Below are 22851 nucleotides of genomic sequence, written 5' to 3' on the forward strand. Positions count from 1 at the left end.
AAGAAAACTAGGTTACTATGTCATTTTTCCATTTATGTTAATCTTAGTTTTATAATTTATGTATTTCTAAAGACATACAATTCACCATAAGCATAAATGTATGGGGGCACATTATTTTTGTGCCTGGGTAAAACTTACATCTTGATTTGACATATCCCAGTAAGGCCGCTCTCCGTAAGACATTACTTCCCACATAACTATTCCATAGCTCCATACATCACTGGCAGATGTAAATTTCCGGTACTGGATGGCTTCTGGGGCTGTCCACCGGACTGGGATTTTTCCACCCTATTTTAAAAAGAGATTAGCAATTAATTACATATGATTATGTATATGACATATCCATTGTACTCATGTCCATAAATCAATGTCAATAAATAAACATTTATTAAGATGTGTATTCCAGCCACTATGTGCCAGGTACTTTGCTAAGTGCTGGAAATACAAAAAGAGACGAAAGACAGTTCTTGTCCTCAAGGATCTTACAATCTAAAAGGTAGAGAGACAACAAGCAAATAGATGTGTACAAACAAGCTACACATAGGATAAACAGGAAACAATTTTAAAAATGAAGGCATTAGAATTAAAAGAGGTTGGGAAAGGCTTTCTATGTAGGGTATTTTGGTTGGAACTTAAAAGGAAGCCAGGAAGAAGTAGAGCATTCCATTTATGGGAGACAGCCAAAGAAAATGCCGAGAGCCAAGCGGAGGATTTTTTGTTTATGAAACAGCAAGGAAGTTGTTTTATTGAAGACTTTGTGATGAGACATAATAAGACTGGAAAGGCAGATGGGACAAGTTATGAATGGCTTTGAATCCTAGAGGCTACTGGAGGCCATTGGTGTTTCCTGAGGTTGCTTGCTGTTTATCTTTCATTCTCGAAGAGGACCATGGAGGGTGACATGATTGGATCTGTGCTTTGGGAAAATTACTTTGTCTGCTGAATGGAGGAAGGATTGTAGTGGCAAGAGCCATAATACGATTGAAGCTACAATACTATTTGTTATAATTTGGAATAAAATATAAAGTGGAACCTCCTTTTTGTGTCCCACGGGATAAATTATGGATTATAACATATACCTTCCTGGCAGGAGTGTTTTGAAAGCCAAATTAGATAGTGGATATGAGGGTTCTCTGAAAATGGCTATATTAATTTCAGTATAATTGAGGAAATTTAAAGTCACATTCAATTAGAAAGGCAGCATGCTGTGATGGGCAGAGAGCCGGATTTGGAGCCAGTAATACCTAAGTTCAAATGCCATCTCTAACACAAACTGATTGTGTGCCCTGGACAAGTCATTTAACCTTGAAGTGATCTAGGCAAATTTCTTAAGTTATCAAGAAGATGCCTATCTGCATTGGTAGAGGGATTTTTCCTCATCCAGGATTCCCTACACCAATAAAATGAAATCAGAGTTCCAGCACCTATCCCTATCTTTCTATTACAATAGAGGATATTTTAAGTGGAGCCTCACACACTTAAATTGGCAGTAGTCACATACATGATAAAAAGCAGAAAAGAGAACACTATCCACAAATTACTAATAACCTTAACAACCATCATTTAAGATAGAATGCCTTCTTACTTATCACAACTGACGAAGTGGCCATTCTGGATTGATTTGTGAACATGCATACGGTATCTGTATAGATATACCTATAAAACATGATGAACATGTTTCTGAGTCCAAAATCATTTGGCCTGTTTGGTACCGCGTATATGGATTGCTAGATGATCATTTCTCCAAAACAAGGGAAGCTCCATTTATTTTAAAAGCATGTAGTTGGTCTTGCATTTCTAGGGTTCTACAAAGATTATTATTGCTGCATTATAATTTTTAAAATAATTTTCATTAATGGGGAAATATGGAATACAGATATAGAATATGAAGGAAGGAGCACAGGAATATATACTTTTAAAAAAAAACATATCTTACAGTAGTTGTATACACAGCTTCTGGATCATCTTCTATAACTCGGGACAGGCCAAAGTCTGACACTTTGCAAACAAGATTACTGTTGACAAGAATGTTGCGGGCTGCAAGGTCCCGGTGAACATAACCCATATCAGCCAAATATCTCATTCCAGCAGCAATCCCTCTCAGCATTCCTACAAGCTGAATGACTGTGAATTGCCCATCATGTTTCTGCAGGAAAGACAACAGTTGAAATCCAGTTAACTCGACTTTGATGGGGAAAATGTCATCACGGGATATTTTCTATATACTAACCCATCTTTCCTAGTCAGAAAGGAGCAATTAATTATTTACTGAATTCCCATACCATATTGGACACTTGTAAAAGGATAAACCTAGAGCTTATCAGATATATAGACTGTATCCAGATAGCACAGAACATAATGGGAATTTAGCAATCATCTGGTCACTGTCATAAACATCAATAGCCAAGGCAGATAATTAAAGCTGAAAAAGTCCACCGTGAGGATGGGAATAGCCAAACATAAAAGCTGTTAGAAAAAGGCTGTTCTAGAGAATTAGGCACAAATGTTCCAAAATAGTATGAAGAGATGCACAAAGACAAATGTTATCTTATGTTTCCCTTCCCTGCCCCAAAGTTGTTGGGTTATGGTAGTTTTTTTTTCCCAAACACACATGTTCATTTTTCAATCGACAATTCTTTATAACTGTATAATTCCTTAAGGGTAATTCACTAAAAGGGCAAAGAGGGAAGTTCTGGTTGGGTTCTAATTCAGCCTTAAATGTATAAACATGGGAGTGGGAGGTAATGGCAATGATTGGGTTGGATTATTTCTTGTCATCTATAAGGCTGGCTGTCTAAAGATCTGTGGCAAAAATGGATTTAGGGAAATTAGGATCTGGAACAGTCTCGTATTCTATAGCCTTTGGCCTGGCATGTATTCCCAATCCAGAAATATTTATAGTTCTGTGATTTCTTTTTTTAGGGCATAGGTTGTGGAGTGACTGAAGACGAAGGACCACCTCTGGGCTGTACTACCTAATCTTAAATAAAGGAAAAAAAATTAAAATAGTGCAAAAGTCTAGTAGAAAAAAAAGAGCCCTGAAACTGTTGTCAAAGATCAGAGTTTGAGTGCCAGTTCTACCACTTACTAAATATGTGAAATGAGGCAAATCACTTAACTTGCCTGGGCTTTCAGTGTTAACATCTGCAGAGTCAGGATAATGATACTTACAGTCCATACCTCACACTACTGGATCAGCAACGTTATGAGAAAAGCAATTTTAAAATTTTAAACCCAGTACATAAATGTCAGCTACTGTTGTCATAATAATTTTAATACTTGATCTTGTACAGGCAACTAGGTGGTACTGTGGATAGAGCCCTTGACCTGGAGTCAATTCTGCCCTCAGACACTTACTAGCTATGTGACACTTGTAAAGTCACTTAGCCTGCCCAATTTAGTTTCCCCACCTGCAAAATGGGTATAATAGTAACACCTGCCCCCTAAGGTTGTTGTAAGGATCAAATGGGATAATATTTGAAAAGTTCTTATAAACCCTAAAATGATATATAGAGGCTGGCTATTATTATTGTTTTTATTACCATAAAGGAAAATTCTGCCTGCCATTCTACTCTATGGTTGAAAGCTGACATTTATGTTCATATTGGGACTGAAGGCATGTCACTAACTGTGACTAAATAGTCAGAAATTATTCAGAACTTATTTATGAAACAAACCACATCACATTAAATTATTTTAAATAATTTGTACAGCATTTTTACATTTTCTGTCTTGCCTTTGTTTGCTGTCAGAATCACCAAAGACACCCCATAGTCATATTGTGGTTTCTACCAGAGATCACTGCATTGCTCTCTCATTTTTCTCATCTTCTTAGAACTTCCTCTGTTTTCTATTTCAGGTATCTTTCTGATGACTTCCACCATCCTGAACAAATGAAATGCTACTTTCTAGCATGTGTTCATGTGTTCCCTCTACGGGGCTTCAGGTAATCTATTCTTAACTTCAATATCTAGCAGTAATGAAAACCACTTTTGCTTTACCACATCGTACCACTTAAACATTCAGAAAAGCTTTAGTTTAAGGCTGTCTCGTCCCCTGATGTTTAATCTGATTTTGCTCATATAAATTCCCGATCTGTTCGTGTTTATAATGTTCACATTTTGCACTGCAAAAAATAGTTTGTGACATTCAGTTGGTAGCATGCAGAGTCTATTTTGAAGTAGTGTGTATTTTAAGTTACTTACTCTAAGAAATGCATCGAGGGCTCCGTTTTCCATGTATTCTATTACAATCATTACTGGTTTCCCTAAAAAGCAAGGGGGGAAAAAAGGAACAGTATATTCTGAGAAACTGTAGCCTATGTTGGAAGTGCCATTGTGTGCATACGCATGTGTATATAAAGCACATGTTGCTCCTTTTAGGGTTGAATAGTTGAAATATGACTGTTTCTAATGCCTCCAGCACTGTTACTAAGCTCTAATAAGTCTTTAAATGTCTGCATGGAGCACGGTCATGATTCACAAAATTAAACCATACAAATCAAAATGTCAGTGTGTTCTCTTGACTCCTGCTGTGAGAACAGAACTCAGAGAAAGTGACACTTCAGATAATATGTACAGGCCTAAGAAAGTACATAGTTTTTTTGCATGACCTTTTTAGTAAAATGAAAGTAAAAACTGTATATGCAAGTAAAAACATGTATAAGCATATACATACTTATAGATGTATGAATGTATAATACAAAATATATTCATTTCCTAATCATGCATGCCTCTTTCCTATTGTTTCCCCTCAGGATGTAGTATAAAATAGGTATTGTTTTAGTTAGACATCAAGAGAAAATCCATTAAAAGAATGCAAATATGTTCCTCATTTGGATTTCTGACCATGCATACACCAAAGCAATTTCTGTCATTCAGTCCATTATTTCAAGTAAAAGATGTAAGCAGTACCTACCCCTTGTGACAACCCCTTCTAAATGAACAACATTAGGGTGGTCAAATTGTCCCATGATGCTTGCTTCACATAAAAAATCTCGTCTTTGTTTTTCTGTATAACCAACTTTCAGGGTCTTTATGGCTACTGCAACATCTCTTTTCCCTGGGAGTTTCAAGCGGCCACTGCAGACTTCTCCAAACTCTCCTGAGGTAAAACAGTAGGCAGATACATGTAAATCGCTACTCATTCCATATCACATTCACTCTTGCAAAGTAAATGGAACAAACTTCTAAATCACACATTTTCCTGAAAAGCAGCTATTTCTATTCAAAAGCTTTGCAAAGCTGTCTAGGTTACAATGGACATCATCCCTGCTCCTGGCTAATTTTATCCTCGTCTGAAAGTGATGCAAACACAATGAAGCCATTTGTGAAATGGAAGGTGTGAATTAAATCAAACATAAAGTGATTTAAAAAGAGGGACATTTTTGTCCACTCACATAACCTCACTAGCCTAATGTACGTGATAGTTCCTTATCTGATATAAACAATGAGTTGTTTAGCAAAATTTTGGGTTTTTTTTTAAGGTTGAATTTTTAGACAGGGTGCTGGTTGTATAAGAATCACTAGAACATAAGAGGGAACTCTGAACATTGCCACTGTCACTACTCCTCCACTGCCCAAAGCTAAAAGCTACAGCTTTGTTAAAGATTTTAACAAGAAGTCTGTAAAATTCATGTGTGCAGCTTGTGCCAGAAATCAGTATCCTGGTTTCAAGGCATCTATTTTTTCATGAAATAACATTTCACTAAGAAAAACTAAAGGAATTGTTTTTTCATTTAGAAGTAGCTGACTAATAGCCAATATTACTACACACCTTGAACAATGAACATTTCTGCTATATTTTTGTGCACACATGAAACAAATTTGAAATGTGAAGTCCTCAGAAGATGGTGGATGCTCAAAGAAGTAAATTAAATTTATATCCCAGACAAACATAATTAGGGACTTTTTGGAGTTTTAAAAAATGTGACAAATTGTTTCCTGAGCTACAAGTTGCAGCTACTTTTTCATCATCTATACAACTCCAATGTTTTTTAAGCCAACAGAAAAGAAAGTATATGAGCTCTTTGTGTCACATGGTTCACTTTCTCAAGATTTTTATAAGTGCAGGTTCATTGCTCCCAACAGCTTCAGTAAATGCAAAAGTTCTATACGTGAGGCATAATTATTTGCCTGTCATTATGATGTATGACTTTCGATCTTGGCTAAATGGAACAGCTGAATAAGGAAGCCACAACAGCCTTACCTGCGCCAATCACACGCTCAATTTTAATACAAGAGGCATCTAGCTCCTTGGCGAATTGATGGACAGCTCTATTTGGGTCCTCATAGGTTTCAGGGTCAATGTAGGTTTTGGTGCCTGGAAATTTAACTGTAATGATGTAAGAAAGCATGACTGTGATGAAGCAAAGCACTTATTGTGCAGTCAGCCCAGGAATTTCATTATGCAGAGTGCTCCTTGGAACAGTGAGCTTGCAGCCACACCACCTGATTCAGAGCAGTTTTAACAGACTACTTCAGTATGCTGGAGCTATAGGCAAGCTTGGGATCCAGCTCAAACAGGGCTAAACTGCATTCTTTTCCTAGTGAATGAAAAAAAAAAAAAAGATATCCACCAAAATATTCTGACAAGCTTCTTATCTGATTTGGTGAGTACTCAGATTTCCTGCTATCACAGCATACTTTGCCATATTGTGAACGTCTTCTCTGTGTCCCTGATGCCTTGAAATTGGCTCGGGCACATTTTGGTAATTCAAAAAAAAAAAAAAAGTAGCAGGCAAAACGCCTATAATATGAAAATGAAGAAATTTAACTCAAAGTTCATTTACTTCTTTGACAGCAATACTAAAATAATTTAGACATTTTCCTTTTGCTTTTTGGTTTATTTGTATATATAAAAAGTTCAACCACTCTTGACATTTACATAAAATTAATACAAGATGCTAGTGGCTGTGATTACAGAATCAAAGAGGTATACACAAAAGACATACTTTGTACTCCAGTTTCAAGGGCAATTGAGGCCAGATATACAGAGCACAAAGTGAAGTGGATGGCTGGGCAAATGACAAGAGAATTCAGGCTGTACTTCGGATCTGGTGACCAGGTATCAGGAATGGGGGAATTTTGGAGGGAGCACCATGGAATACAATTCCAGTGATTTTCTGTCACAAGGCTCTAGCAGATCTTTACTATTACATGGAAGGAGGCTATTGTCCTCCTTAAAGTCAGCCATATTTTAAACCTTTTAGGGCTTTAGGGATAAAAATCATCTTTAAATCATACCCAGTACATGCAGGTAACAAATAACGATTGTGACAAGTTTAAATTGAATCCATTCATAATCATGTGTTCCCAATCTAAGTGTTTGATTAAAGATGTAGATAAAAATGATTGGTATACTGTTTGGTCAACTAATGCAATGAAAAAAAAATGTCAGAACTTAAACAGTAGTTCCATTGTTTAAGGAAACAACTGAAAAATCTTTTAATTAAAGCTTAATGCTTTTAAAATAATGTATTTCCATACATATCATACCACAACTTAAGTGTGTTTATGTCATCAAATGATATTAAGCATTTATTAAGTTCCTTGCACACAGTAGGTGCTTAATAAATGCTTATGGAATTGAATTACTTGTTTGATTTTTTTAAAAAGATAAAAGCATAATGAAAAATGAAATAGAAACATATAAAGAAAAGAATGGAATAATTTTGAAACTATAGGTTTGTCCTCATGGAGTTGATTGTTTATCCAAATTTGATTATTATTTTTTTTTTTGCTGCAGTTTATAGAACTGACAGATGTTCATTTGTCACTAAAGCTGAACAACAAAAATAAAACAAGAAGAAAGGAGGAAGACAAGAAGCGGAGAGAGAGGATAGAGGGAGAAAAGAGAGAAGAAGCAGGAGGACAGAGAGAAAGAAGAGAGAGAGAGAGAAAGAGAGAGAGAGAAAGAGAGAGGGGAAGAAAACAATAGGTTAACCTCCTATATTGTGTTTTCAGGCAGGCAGATGGAGAATGAGCCATCCTCTCTCTCTGTCTCTTTTTTCCTTTTTCTTTTCTTTCTTTTTTCTTTCTTTGTTTATGATAAGGGGCCTAGATTAGAGGTAACCTTCTGCATCTCAAATGGGTCTCTGATGGTTCTTTATTCAAGCTGTCATAAAACATTTTGACAGGCCAAAGCTATTTTGGCATACCAACATGAAATACTGCTGGCTTGAATTCGAAGACATTGTTAGAAGAAAATGGTAGGAGGAAACAAAATGTAAATTGGAATTGCTTCACTTAAAACTCCTCCATCGTGTTTATACCTTTAAATGTAGCACTTGGGGCCATGGAAAGTTGAGAAGGTTTGAAATAAAAGACTAACATTCTATTAAATCCAGTGCTCTAAAAGCCAGTTAAATGGTTGCTTTCAAGTTGCTGTGAAAATTCAATCTGATGTCTTAGCACATAGGAAAATTGTACATACATGAAAAGAATGAAAATACACCAACTTGTAAATAGCTGGTGACCCTAGTGCTGTACTTTATCCCAACTCTGGATACAATCATCAGAGTAAATTCAATGCCAGAATTTCCATCCAGTGATCCTGAACAAGTATTCTCTAAAAGGAGTGATTTACAAATATCCTAAGCCATCAATAATATCATATGCTCACGGCTCTGGCAGATTTTTTTTTTCCTTCTGGCTATTGGATTGGAAGTAACTGGATGTACTGAAACAAATTAGAAAGAAATGACTGACACAATCTCTCAGTATTCTGGCCAGTTTCTTGGTCTCAAGTATAAGTGTAGGTGGTTTTAAACTGATTTCTATTTCCAAAGAAAGTTAAACATTTGAAAACCAGCACCATTAACATTTTGGGCTGTCAATGAAAACTGTTACGTTATAGCAATCTCATTTTGCCTGTGTTTGAAGGAAATAAACATAATTGGTTCTCCCTAGTCCAAAACTGAATGTCAGATGTGAAATAAATGAATGGCATTAAAATATTAAAACTGGGCGATGACAACTCAGCATATGGTGTTTAGGCAAGTGTTGGAATTCCAATTTTACCTCAGTTTCAAAATGCAATATTACAAGGAAACAAATCGAAATGCATCATGTAAGTGATATGTTATTACTATTTTACTTTTCTTAGGTACTTGAAAAAATACTTGTTGCCGAGAAGTGAGAACCCTCATTCTATTTGTGTGACACTGATAATCAAAAGTTGAATAGGAAAGAATCTGTTTTATCATGCTCTCGTCCCCATAAACAGTATCAAATATATGACACATTAAAAACTGAGATGTTTTCATTTTGATCCTCTCTTTAATTTCTGGGTTAGTGTTACCTATGTTATAGAGGTCAGGGAGAAAAACATTCCTTTGAGTTTCCTAAGTGTTTTCTAGCTCAAAGAAAATTGAAATACAGGAGCTTAAGAAAAAGAAAAGTCATTTTAGAATTGGCTTGAGGATCAGTGTCTATTTGGGAGCGGCTGATCTGAAAATCAAACCAATAAAAAATTTTACGTACCTACTGTGTACCAGACTTTGGGGCAGGGGTGGGGGTGGGGGATGGGGGGTGGGGGATGGGGAGAATACAATTACAAAGAATGAAGTGACTCCTACTGTTTCCATTATACAGTAGCCACAACTCTTTCCAGAGGTCAATTACTAGAAGCTAGTTTTAAGTGATATAATACCCCACTTTCTCTAAAAAGGGGAAAACACCAACTATGGGTGAGTAATGGATTTGACAAGTAAAAACTCATACATTTAAAGGATTAGATGAACATTATCAAAATTTTGGTCTCCAGTCAAGCATTTTCAGTTTTTTTGAAATCATTAATTCCTCAATTCAAATACTAGATGCTACCATTTTGTTCTCACTCATTTATTGTTAGTGACCTTAAGAAACTTATATGATATAATCTTGTTAAATACTATCATCATACCACTTAAAACTCAATATTTAAAATAAAAAGTAATGAGAGATGTCATTTTTATGCCACTTTTTTGATATTTGCCTTTTTTGCCATTATCGCCAGCCAAGCAGTATAAAACAAGATTAAACCTAGTAGGGGCAAAGAATGGAATGGTATAGCTATTATTTTATTTAAATGAAAATAGGACACTGGCCTTTTGAAAAAAAATAAAATTATTTGGTGTCAAAACTGAAATGAATTCTATGATATGCTTTATTGGCATACTTTTGTTTTTCTCTGGATAAATCAATATTTAAAGATAGTCTTATTTCCCATTATTTCTATTGTCCAGACTCTCTATATATCTAATTAAAAGTTTTAAATGATCTAGCAAAAAGAATGGCAAATTCTGGGCCCAGAATTTAAAAGTACCCACAAGTTATTGACTTGAAGAATATACAGATTTTGTTATCAAAAGTGTCCTGACATAATATACCGATACAGAAATATGAACTTTTATACTAGTATATATATTTCAAGAACACAAGATAGAAAATAAGGTAATTATGTGCCTTATTTTTCCTATGCAATTTACACTAGCTATATTTCATATGATATCTCTCAGTAATAAAAAGTTTATAGTAGCAAGAACAGAGAGCATCTTTGACCAGCTTAGCATTATTTGTGGGGTGACATGGTGACCCCATGTTTCCCTGTGAGGAGCTTGCCTGAGGAAAGTCACTTGGGCAGGCAGCTATCAATTATAAGATCTCATGGGGAATCATTAGGATGGTGTGACATACTTAGGCAAAACACCACAGAAGGAAAGAATGCCAAAGAAAAATAACTGCATAGCCTAAAAGTGCATCAAATTCTAGGGAATGAAAAGTGTTTATTTCAGCATACATTTTATTTGTTTTTCAGTTGCAGCATGCATTTTTTCATTCCAAATTTTCCATTTATATGCTCTTACAGCATTCATTTAAAGCTTTTAATTTAAAACCAAGCATGATGCTTTAATAATTTTAATAATTTTTTCCATGTAATTATTACCACTAATCAAGTCTCTATTATAATTTGGCTATGTATTAATAAAGAAAAGCCAAACACTTACAATGAAAGTAAAGCTCTTCGTCTCCTTCTTGGTCAGCTTTGCTATAGCCACAGTGCCTAAAACAAGGGAGAAGAAAATTTTTATGATATGATATAGAGATTTTACTTTAGACATTCATATTTCAAATCGCCAAATCTTATTGATGATGATTAAGTTTCTAATAAAATAAAAAAATTTCAAGTAATGTACATATTCGTTATCTACTCACAAGCAAACTAAAATTTAGAAAACCAAATCCCCTCCCACATTATAAAACATATTTTATGAAAGGGAGTTAATTCCATAAAGAAAAATGAATATATTATGCTATATTAATCTTCAAAGCTCTGAGACTCAAAGGAATAAAGAAAAAGTTCGATTTTTGTTCTCCAAATGAGTGATGGTTCTAAATTTTTCAAATGAAAAATACAATTATTTTAAATTTAGCACTGGGCTCACATCTCCAAATACTGTTGCTCAATTAGCTTCAAGACTAAAATAGACAGTTTTCCTAGGTACTTTTCAGTGGATATAAAAAAAATATAACCCGAAGATAACCAAACTGGTAGTTTCATTGCAAAAACCCATATAACATATATTCCCCCATATGACCAAAAAAAAAGAAAGAAACAAAACCCCCAAACAACCATAACAAAAAAACAAAACAAAACAATGCAGGACTTAAGCTACTCCTCTGTATGGAATGCATATCTTTTATCCTGCTGTGATGAGGAACATTTTTATTATGATTTAATACTTTTCACACATCAGAATCTAACAACTTACAGGTTGGCTCATCTCAGAAAAGATCAAACCAGGTAAGTTAGAAATGTGTGCAACTGTGTGCTATACCTTCTTCCAATGATGAAGCCAAATACCATGAAGACCAGAATGATAGTTCCTGCCACGGCAACCACAGCTATGATAATTACAGGATTCTGTTCACTGGAGACGGCCGTGGCTGCAAAGAGATAAAAGTACCAGAGGATAACTCAAAAATATGTAGAAGCACTGGTTGGGTTAGATAAACCCTTATAAGTAAGAATCATAACAGTCTATGTACTTGTACACAGGGGTTCTTAACCTGGGGCCTGGGGTCTATGAACATTTTTTTAAAACTTCATAACTCTATTTCAATATAATCGGTTTCCATTGTAATCTTATATATTGTAAAACATTATTCTGAGGAGGGGTCCATAGGCTTCAATAGATGGTCAAAGGGGTCTTTGACATATTAGGTTACTATACGATACTTTAAAGAAATATGCTTTTTATAAATTTTACAGGTAGGGAAATAGCTGAGCTATATAGATTTGCTATTAATTTTGACTGTTGGGAAGCTAAAGAACTTCGACTATCTTCTTGAATAACCATACATTTTCTGAATATTAGAAGGGTCAAGGGATCCAGGTTTTAAACTTTGTTCTACTATTGGCTCACTGTGTGAATAGGAACAAGTCATTTTGCCCCTCTTTGCTTTTGTTAGAGCACCACACCTGGATTCAGGAAAATCCGGGTTCAAATCTGGCCTCAGAAACTTACTATCTGTATGACCCTGGGCAAGTCACTTAACCCTGTTGGCCTCAGTTTCCTCAGCTGTAAAATGACCTGGAGAAGGAAATGGCAAACCACTCCCACATCTTTGCCAAGAACCAAATAGTGTCATGAAGAGTTGGATACAACTGAAAGGACTGAACAACAACAAACACTGGTACAATGGGAACAGTGATGGCAGTAATCAGTCAACATGCATTTATTTATAATAGCAGCTTAAATTTCTATAGCCATTGTGAGTTAGATAGATCTTGAGATCATTTTATTGTTTGATCGCCACTGTAAAATTAAAGCACTACACAAGCAATAAGGTCTCAAGCCATTTAAGATTTATCATAATTAATATGAGTTTGGCTGAAATTTATCTTATTTTTAAAATGTGTATCCTAAGTAAAATAATAGTAAATAACATTATTAGAGAAAAGTATAGTCTATACAATAGACTTTTTTTTCCTCCAAGTATTCTTTAGGATACTTTAGAAGCCCTCATTTTAATTAAAATGTAAATTTACAAATGAAGGATAACTATATAGTGGAAAGGACATTGGACTACATACCTGAATTCTCATCCTGGTTCCGTTACTAATGAACTGTGACCTCAGAAAAAATAACTCATTTTTTTGAGGGGGATTAGCTTCCTTATCTATAAAATTATGAATTTAGACTAGATGACTCTGAAGTTACTTCTATCTCTGGGATCATATGATATTTAAAGCAAATGTAGCAACAAACACTGTGTTTACGTAAGATGAATTGAAATTGTTTGTACCTTTTCACAATTCTAAAATACTGAATTTACAACAATCCTCATTTCTTTTTCTCCAACTGCCCCCAAATTGATTGGTTTTTTTGTTTGTTTTTTGCTGTGTTCAATTGGGTTAGTGTAGGTTAGATTCAATAAGTATTTATTCAAAGCTCACTAGGCTTCATGTACTGTTTTTGACATTGGAGATTACAAAGGCAAAAATAAGAGGAACAGCCCAATCATCATTTTTTTTCTTTTTAATTTTAAATATTCAGTTCTCACTGAAACAATGGGAAACAATAAACCTCATAAACTCATCAGAGACACATAAAACAATAACTGAGGAATGCTCTTCCCATTGTAAGATTCAGTTTGCAAGTGCTTCCTTATAATTTGCAATGCCATGAAAATGAACATGGCTTTCTCTTGAAGCTATCAACATCTGCACTCTGATGCAAGGCAAAGTGAGTGGAAAATCCTTCACCCTCTCTGGGGGGACAAGGGACTGTGTCTCCAGATAGAGAGGAGTAGTAAATTGTATATAATCTCACCATGCCTCACCACAGTGGGAAACATAAAGTTCTTTCTATTGACCCCCCTTTTTTTTTTCTGAAAGTGTGATTCATTTGCATGTCCCAACTCTGTGGACTGCAATTATCTGAGGTTATGCATGCACACACTGGCAACAAGTATACCCTGATTGAAAATGCATCAAACAGTGAAAATATCTTCCATCCTGGTCTAGACAGTTTCTGAACTGAGGTCATTACATAAACTCTCTAATTCAGCACCTGCTGCTTTACTCCCTCCCCTCCCTCTTCCCCCAGGGAACTGAGCAGAAAAACACAACTGTTAAGCTTTAATCTCTGAATTATTACCCATTGTTAAACAATTGACCAAAGGCAACTTTCAAGTGTTTGGTGTGTTTTGGTTCCCTCTTTCTTACTCTGCCTCTTCAAATATATTTTAAGAGGAAGGAAAATGGAGGAGCTCTGTTCATGTGGGTGGAAAGACTTACACACATATGGGTTGAAATAATTTTCCACAAATCAGATTGTGTCCCATGAGTCTAATTCTCTGCTTGTCTTAAGTTCAATACTCTCATTAGGTTCAGAAACAGGCTCCAATGAGAGATTTGGACTAAGATAAATGGCAAATTGGAATTTGTGTGTCTTTGTTTATTCTTTTCTATATATAGTTAAGGCTGAGAAGTTTGGAAAAAGGTCTCTCAGCATCACTTACTTTTTGAATCAGGCATAAACACGAATTTCAATCTTTCCACATGCAACGTCAGTGGCAAAAATTACAGCTTATTTCATCACAAATTGATTTTGGAAAGGAAGTTTGGGATGTAGTGATACTGCCTAATTTATAAGCACAACAATCATTTTCCTATGTACATCTTAAAATTTTATACTTTTTCCCTGGAGTGGCTAGTGAAGAGACTGTTCTGATTAATGTGTTAGATGCAACATACAAATACACAGCCCAGGTTCCCATTTTCCAAATCGTTAGGATGCAAAAATAGAAAGAAAGGAAGGAGGGAGGGGAAGGAGGGAAAGAAAGAAAGGAAAGAAGGGAAGGAAAGAAAAAAGGAAAGAAAAATAAAACTATACTGAGCACAATTTATTTTTTCTTTGATCATAAAGCACTCTGGGATCTTGAAAGGTTACAGGGTGTTCAATATAAATACCAATTATCTTCACACACTAATATAAATATAAAAGGCATGGAATCATAGGATCACAGATTTTAAAGCTAGAAAGAACTTCAGTGGCCATCTAGTCCAATCTTATTTTACAGATGAGGAAACTGAGGCCCAGAAAAGTTAAGTCACTTGCTCAAGGTCTAATAAGCGATAAAGGAAAGAATTGAAATAAATCCTCTGGGTTTCTAGCTAGTGCTCTTTCCATTGGTACCATCTTGCCTTTTAGGATTGGACAACCATATTAGACATCATTTGTACTTATCCTATGATATGAAGAATATCAGGCAATGTTAGAGTCTGAAGGAGTATACTTTAGGTATTATTTAGTTTAATCTCCCATTTTACAGATGAACAGAGATTCAGACAGGTGAAGTGACTTGTTCAGTATCAAGGTCAGGGTCACACCATTAATAGTAGAGTTGGATAAAGACCTCTGTTTTCTTGATTTCCTACGCAATTTTCTCTATTGCAATTGTCCCAAAATGCTTTTTAAATATAAGCTTGTGATACCAACTCATTGGTTTTTCATTTGTCTCATGAAAGTAGAACAAAAATGTTCCAAAAAAAAAATCTATTTGAGCTTTCAATCGACCAGTTAAAAAACAACAACATTTCCACTTCTGCTTTAGGCAAAGTTGCCTGGTCAAAGCAAAATGTTTGTGATAGCAGGCATATAGTAAGCAAAAAAGACTTCCAGGGCATATAACAAGATCAATACATATTTAACCAATCAATCCTTTCTTGAATACTACTGTACAATGAGAATGATATTCCAGAGGACTAACCTGAGGTATTACAATATCCAGAATTATTTAAAAACCAAAGGGTTGAATTATGCTGTCTATTTAATTTATTAAAGCAGAGAAACAGATTATTTTGAAAAGTTTTCAACACCAAGGGTAAAACCAAGAACAATTTCTATTTACCACTAACATAACCCAAAGTTCAATTAACTAAACCTCATCTACCTGCTTACCCTAGCCCCAAAACAAATAAATTTAAGAATTCTTTTAATTGTAAGTAAATCAATAAATATTGCTAATATAAGCAAAAGTATTATTTTAATAAGCCATTTTTCTACTCCCTCCCCCCAAATTAGAGTATGCCAGAGAGTAGTTGCAACCACAGAACACATAAGAAAGAACCATGGTCTTTCCTGACTAGGTGGGAAACCTACTGAAAGGGGAGCAGCATGTTGAAATTTAAAGTTTTGATGAAGATATGATAGAGAGGAATTGACATGAGTGATAAAAGTTAGATTGCAGTAACCTTTTGATTTTACCAAGAGTCACACAAACCTATTTTCAAAATGTTTTAGTAACTGTTTTAATATCCAAACATATGAAATCTCTTTTATCTGTATATCAAAATAAAGAAACAATGATTTTTTTTCCCCTTAAAATGAGTCAGATCTGGATTTTCATATCAACCTAGATTGCCTGCTTCAGTATACGACAATTTTCCATGTTTGTTTTTGTGTAACCCACAGTTCTGTATCTATGCTTTCTATTTCAGATATATTAAAAATATTTCTGTTGCTTGGCCATATTTTATAACAACAATAAAAGGCTGGGAAGGCCATTACTAACTGGCCATTCTTAGCGAATGATATGGTTAGCAAAAGCAGCAAATTAAGGTTGGTTATAGCTTAAGGACAAAGAATATTTCTCAGATCTACTCCCTCAAATTCCACAAAAATTTACAAAAATAGAATACATAAAACAAAAAGGTGAATAATATAAATTACATTGATTTTAATTATTTTTAATTCTTCAATATTCATGAAAATCACAATCAAGGTTCGCATGTAATTTCCCAGAGTACTGAGAGTATCTATAAATATTTTAACATGCAAAAGCCTAGGCAGCTTCTGTAGCAACATGTGCATAGCAATTGTTCCTGTGATTTCACTTATATAGTGAACTCAGATATACTCACAGAGAAAGAATACAATTTCGAGTTCCTACTTTGTAAAGATAGGGAAGCCAAAAATGAAGACTAAGTAAATGTAAGTAGGTGGCTCAGTCTCAACAGAAGGATCTCCCTCAATATTAAACAAACAAAAAATTAGAACCCTGAACTATTTAGCCCAGCATAATTCATAAAACAGAGGGAAAAATAGGCCAAGTAAAGAACGGTTCTATCATATTCCTCTGTCCCCCAATCTTCAGCACCACATTAATGTCCTTATTCTTAATTTCAAGACAAGACAGTCTCTGTTCCTCAATCTCTATCAACTCTATAAATTACGATGAATGGATCAGTTTGACTGTTCATTGTCATGCAGCATACATACACTATTTAGTGGAAGATGTAGTTACTTTCCAGAATAATTTAAGTGTTTTTTTTTCACAAGCAAAAAATTTGGCTATTTATTATTTACTGGTTGCTTTCAAAAATGAGTAGTGACTTAATTCTTTCAAAAGAATCAAAAATCTATCATATTTGTTTTTGAAACAAATTTTAGTAAAGAATAGATTAAAGTTCAACCTCAGTGCTACTACTTCCCGAGTCATTTTGGGTAAAACACTTAATTTCCTTGGCCCTTCCTTTCCTTATCTATAAGATGAGAGGGTTGTTCCCTTTGCTAACGTCTATGGCCCCTTAATGCTTTAAATTTGATACTACCCTAAGTCTTCTAAAATGTCTAAATAAAATTGCTCAATGATGAAAAGATTTAAATCCACCTAAATATTTTAATGGTTGTAATCTGGGGTTAAGATTAGGATTATAACGCAGAAGATAATCTGGTTCTCTTCTCTTACAAGGTACCTAATCGCCCCAGTCCATAGAGTTCAAAGAATTTATGACCATGTGCGCCCTATGCATATTTATGTTTCAGGATTCAAGATTATGAGGGTGAGGGTGAGACAGGAGGCTTCACTAAAGAGGCTAGAGGTAAGGCTGAAGTACCTTAATAGTGCCTATTTGTTGCTTCACTTTCATCTGTAATGACCACAGGGTATGACAATGACCAATTTATGTTCAGGATATCAATCCCACATCGAGTAGCTAGTCTGATCAGAGCATGTAGTACTGCCTTCAGACAAAGGATTTGAAGTTTCATGATATAATGCTTGTTCAAGGGGATCAGAGGTCCCATTTAAAAACAAGAGTTTCATTATGGCTAAAGAATCCTGTTCTGGGATTCAAACTAAATCAGCCAATTCTGGCTTCCCAGGTTCTGAGTCCCATTAGCCTATGGATGACATCTTATCTATCTAATCATTAGATTCCACCTCTCTGCTCTCCAATCTATGCTCCACAGAGAAGCCAAATTGATATTCCAAAAATATACGTTTGACATATCACTACCCTGCTACAGAAAGCTCCAGGGGGTCCACAGTATTTCTAATATAAAATAAAAAAAAATACTTAGCCTGTACTTCTGGCCCTTCACAATCTAGCTCCAACCTATTTTTCCAGAGTAGATTCATGCTGCTTCCTCCAAGTATACCATAAGCTCTTTGAGTGCAAGATTCTTTATTTTGTCTTTTTGCCCTACCACTTAGTACAGTGCCTAAAAAATGCTTACATAACTGAACTGAATACAAGACCAAAGAAAATGAAATCTTCTTGCAAGCAATTGTTTATATGAAACTCCTCTTTGGTCCCCTCCTTAAATTCATTTAGAAGTTTTGACCACGCCAACTGCAGACAAACTGACTCTCCAATTTTGCATTGGTCCCACTGGCATTTATTGGCATTTCTAGCAATTGCCAACTCCTACTGTTCCCTAAATCCAGAGGGCTAAAGAACCAAAAGAACACAAAACCTTTTCCTATAACTAGCATAAGAATTACCCACACATATACATACACAGATTCACAAATACACATTTCATAAAAACAAAAGGTAGATTATATGTGAAAAGAAAGAATCCATACGATTTTTTTCAGGAATGTTTCTTATTCTCTAGAGCATAGGAGCCATTTGTCTGGCAGTTTATTAGATGCTACAAATTTAATATCATGTGTTCTATGCTTTGAATTCTTCAGAGTAAAGTCTCTACATATAACAAGACAATGACCTCTTTAGTAGGGAGAAACTTCATCTTTTGTTTTTCCCAATTCCCTTGAAAATTCTTTAATAATTCTGTCTTTTGAAATTCAGAATTTATCTTTGTGAACTCCACCCTTTTCAAGAAAGGGAAGGCCTTGTAATTATTTTGTTCTTCAACTACTTTACATATCTTCTGAAAAGATACTGATACTACTGCTATTTTAAAACATTTATGGATTTAGTACAAAACTAAAAATTTATCTTTGCCATATAAAAGTATACAATTTACTATTCGAGTGGTGTCACAATATATTTGAAATTTTGTCTTCTTTTTGACTTCACAAAGACGAAATATAAAAATGGGACAAATGAAAATTGATCCAGATTCTCACTACACATTAATCTTTGGAGATTGCATCAGACTCACGATAGGGTCAGAATCCAAAGCATCGATGGTAATTACCTTCAAACATTTTACCTGTAGCTTCCTCTAGTGTAGCAACATCAAGCCTGGGACTGTAATTTCCATAACCAGCAGCAGTGAAAGCACGAATCTGGAAAACATACACTGTTCCTGGTTTCAGGTTATTAATGGAAGCTGAAGTGGACTTGGTTTTTACTGTTGAGTAGGTCCGTTCCCTTTGATCCTAGAAACAATATTTACAGGGCATATTTAATTATTGTTACAAACAGGCAACGTGACAACCAGTTCTTGCCCATTTATTTCAATTTGCCGTATTGTTCTCATAAAGACTACACTGCACCCTGTGGAGTGTTAGGACACCGCTGTTTCATAGAGGTGTTCCTAAGTTGATATAAAATGTAAATGGCAAGCACATGCCTTTAGTCATAAAATTCCAGAGAGAAAATGAGCACTTTATCCCAATTATGAAGCCAAATCCAATCATGATTTTTTTTTTCCTTGGGGGAGTGGTGGTGTGGGTGTGTTTTGAAGAGGGAATACTTACCTACAAATAGACTCAAATTTTCTATGAGTTAAAACAAGGAAAAATGATTCTCATTAGAGGGAGGGCCTTACATCTATAATACAGTTCTAAATGTTTTTTCTCCCTTAAATGTTAATAAAAGCAAACTGATTATGTTTTCCTTTGAACATGAAAAATATTTTAAGAATCTTCTATTAGTAAACTGACCTCTTTTTATAAGTTTCAAAAACTTATGTTTTTAGATGTACTTTGGAACAAAATTGATCACAAATAATACAAAGTAATAATTCATAAGCCCTTTCAAAATATGCAAACAAGTAAAAAGCAATTGAAAACTCTACATGTGTCTGTCCTTTGGTTGTATAGCTAGCTCCAGATTAGTGTGAAAAACGAATCCCCTGAAGTAGTAAACATTCAAATTCACACTACATATTTCCTTTTGGCTGGAACTAACTACCATATTTTACATGCCATGATTATAATTTGGAATAGTGTAAATTCAAATACATCTGATCATTTCAGCATGTTCATTATTTGTACTAATTGAGACCTAGCTGTACTTAATGAAAGAAAAATGTTACTTAAAAATCCACTTCATTTAATACTCTAATCATTCAGTTTACCACGTCTACCATTTAATGGTAGACGTTTTACCATTTAATACTCTAATCACCACGTCTAGAAAAAGTTCATATTAAAAATAACACATTCTAGGTTTTGTGTCATACTTATTTTTAAATATGTGGCAAATGTCACTTAATGACCTCTAAGTGTATGTGTCCACAATATCTAAATATTTTTACCTAGCTCCAAAGATGAGAAATCCATGTTTTGGTAAAAATAGGTCAAAGATACTTATAGCTATATAGGTGTGAATCAAACTATGTGATAGAAAAACAGCTAGCTCTTGAGTGAAAATTTCTGTCAAACAATCCATTGCTAACGTGTATTTCGTAATTGGTTTATCATAATCATCTACGAAACAGAAAATAAGTTATTTATCAACTTAAATGTGCACACTTTGAAATAAAAGAATGGGAGCACATATTATGTTAGATGATAAGGCTATAAGTTTATGGTGCTCAAACACAATGTAATACATTATTTTTCTAAGCAAAAAATATACATCAGATTCACTTTGAATTTCATTACTCTGAATAAGTATTACAACTAATTGAAAAACAGATTTTTCAAATAAATGGGTAAATACTAAAGCCCCCTCTAGCTGATTCTATGAGGTCAGGTTGTTTTCACAATTAGTAAGGGAGACGTTCAAAAGGTAACTTTTGTCAGGAAAACACAAAGTAATAGATAAAGGGTAAAACAATACCATTTAAAGGTTAGTCTTAAAAAAAAAAAAAAACTCCTCATATCCTAAATTCTACAATAGTTTATGGTAGAAATAGGCTGTCTTCAGTTACCAAAATAAATTGTTTATTTATTTAAAAAGCTCATTTTTCAGCACCCTCACTCCAGTTTTGTTAAAAAGACAAACTGGCTGTTTGTGTATCAAGAGCTACAGCTAACTTAAGGAAAGAAAAAGCAGCCCAAATGATGAGCTTTCTAGATTCTTTAAAACTTTTTCTGTCACTTATAACTAATAACTACAGCATTCAATGACTGAGTTTAATTTAATTCTATAATGATTAACTTTTTTAAAAAAGATTTTTTTTCTGATGATATCAACAAATGGAAACATTTTAAAATTGGAATGAATGGAAATTGTTCCAATTTTTATATCACATTTTAATAACTACAAATACATAATTGTTATAATTTATGTAAACAATACTAATCAAATCACATATATTGTATTTGTATCACCCTTTCATTTATACCAAATAAAATACTAAACGACTTTAATGTAGGATTGTGTACGTGTGTTGGTTGAATTTTACTTATGCAGCTATTTTGTGTTAAGAAAAAAATGCACTATACTGACCAACAATTGGATATTTACTTTTATAAAATCAAAGTTGTTTTGATATTAATGTCATGACTTATAAACTCTTTTTAAACTATTTCTCTGCTACTTGACATGTATTATATATAATTTGTGAATGGACTGACTTACTTGTGGGCTTTATTGAAAGAGCATTCCCACAGTGATCATTTTATATATCACCAAAGTTCAGCCATGATTAGTATAGGAAAACAACAGGTTTTCAGTTCTAGTGATAATATAAAACTTTTTGTTGAAAACCTTTTAAGTCGATAGAAGGCCCCAGAAGGATAAAAAAAAAAAAACACTTTGTATTCTCCATCACTATTTTTGTTTGTTTTTAGTTAAAGAGGTAGTTAGGTCTTTATTTTATATGAGTTCAGAATTACAGCACAATCCAATATTTCAGAGTTAAGGACCCATGTAGTACCATGAAACAAACAACAAAAATTAAAAGAACTCAGAAGGCTGGGCTAAAATTTCCATGTTACAAAAACATGCTGAATCTAATTCTTTTAATAATATTAAAACTGACTAGGAAAGTATGCGATCAAGTGGATTATTTTCATTTGTGTAATATACAAATATAACACACAGAAATTATAATTATAATAATTAACCAGAGAATCTGGGAGATGGTTATTAAAAATGGGTAAAATTAACTATGAATTTTGAAATGGCTCCAAATAGATGGCTGACAGATAATAGTTGGTATAATTACCAACTTTTGTCTCTGATAGAGTCAGCTGACATGATGTGCACAGCACACCGCTGTACATTTTAGCTGCTCTTAGCACTTACTTTCTCGTAATACTTGATTTCATATTCAGTGATGACTCCATTGGGATGCTCTGGCTCCTGCCAGGAAAGCTCGACGCTCCGCTGCAGCACTCTCTCCTTCATTACTCCGCTAACTTGCGAGGGAGCTGTTTGGACAAGATGTGTCAATAAACAATGAGAAAATTCACTGGATGCTTCAAATCAAAT

The 22851-nt window shown here is 34.4% G+C and overlaps 1 protein-coding gene across 3 annotated transcripts in view; it reads right to left on the reverse strand.

Moving 5' to 3' along the window:
• Nucleotides 1-22851, reverse strand: part of EPHA7 (EPH receptor A7) — a 214045-nt gene that overhangs the window by 14951 nt on the left and 176243 nt on the right. Inside the window, exons 6-14 of one of the 3 annotated variants that reach the window (XM_027856378.1) lie at nt 22666-22790; nt 19454-19622; nt 11819-11927; nt 10988-11043; nt 6208-6333; nt 4918-5103; nt 4206-4267; nt 1937-2146; nt 139-288 (exon numbers count right to left, since the gene is read on the reverse strand). In XM_027856378.1, the coding sequence (XP_027712179.1) occupies nt 139-288; nt 1937-2146; nt 4206-4267; nt 4918-5103; nt 6208-6333; nt 10988-11043; nt 11819-11927; nt 19454-19622; nt 22666-22790 (1193 nt within the window). Of the gene's footprint in view, nt 1-138; nt 289-1936; nt 2147-4205; nt 4268-4917; nt 5104-6207; nt 6334-10987; nt 11044-11818; nt 11928-19438; nt 19623-22665; nt 22791-22851 lie in introns of all 3 variants that reach the window. The other 2 variants (XM_027856370.1, XM_027856360.1) reach the window with 2 other exon arrangements.

This window comes from Vombatus ursinus, unplaced genomic scaffold (assembly GCF_900497805.2).
Source record: "Vombatus ursinus unplaced genomic scaffold, bare-nosed wombat genome assembly UNPS02000582.1, whole genome shotgun sequence".
Taxonomy (NCBI): domain Eukaryota; kingdom Metazoa; phylum Chordata; class Mammalia; order Diprotodontia; family Vombatidae; genus Vombatus; species Vombatus ursinus.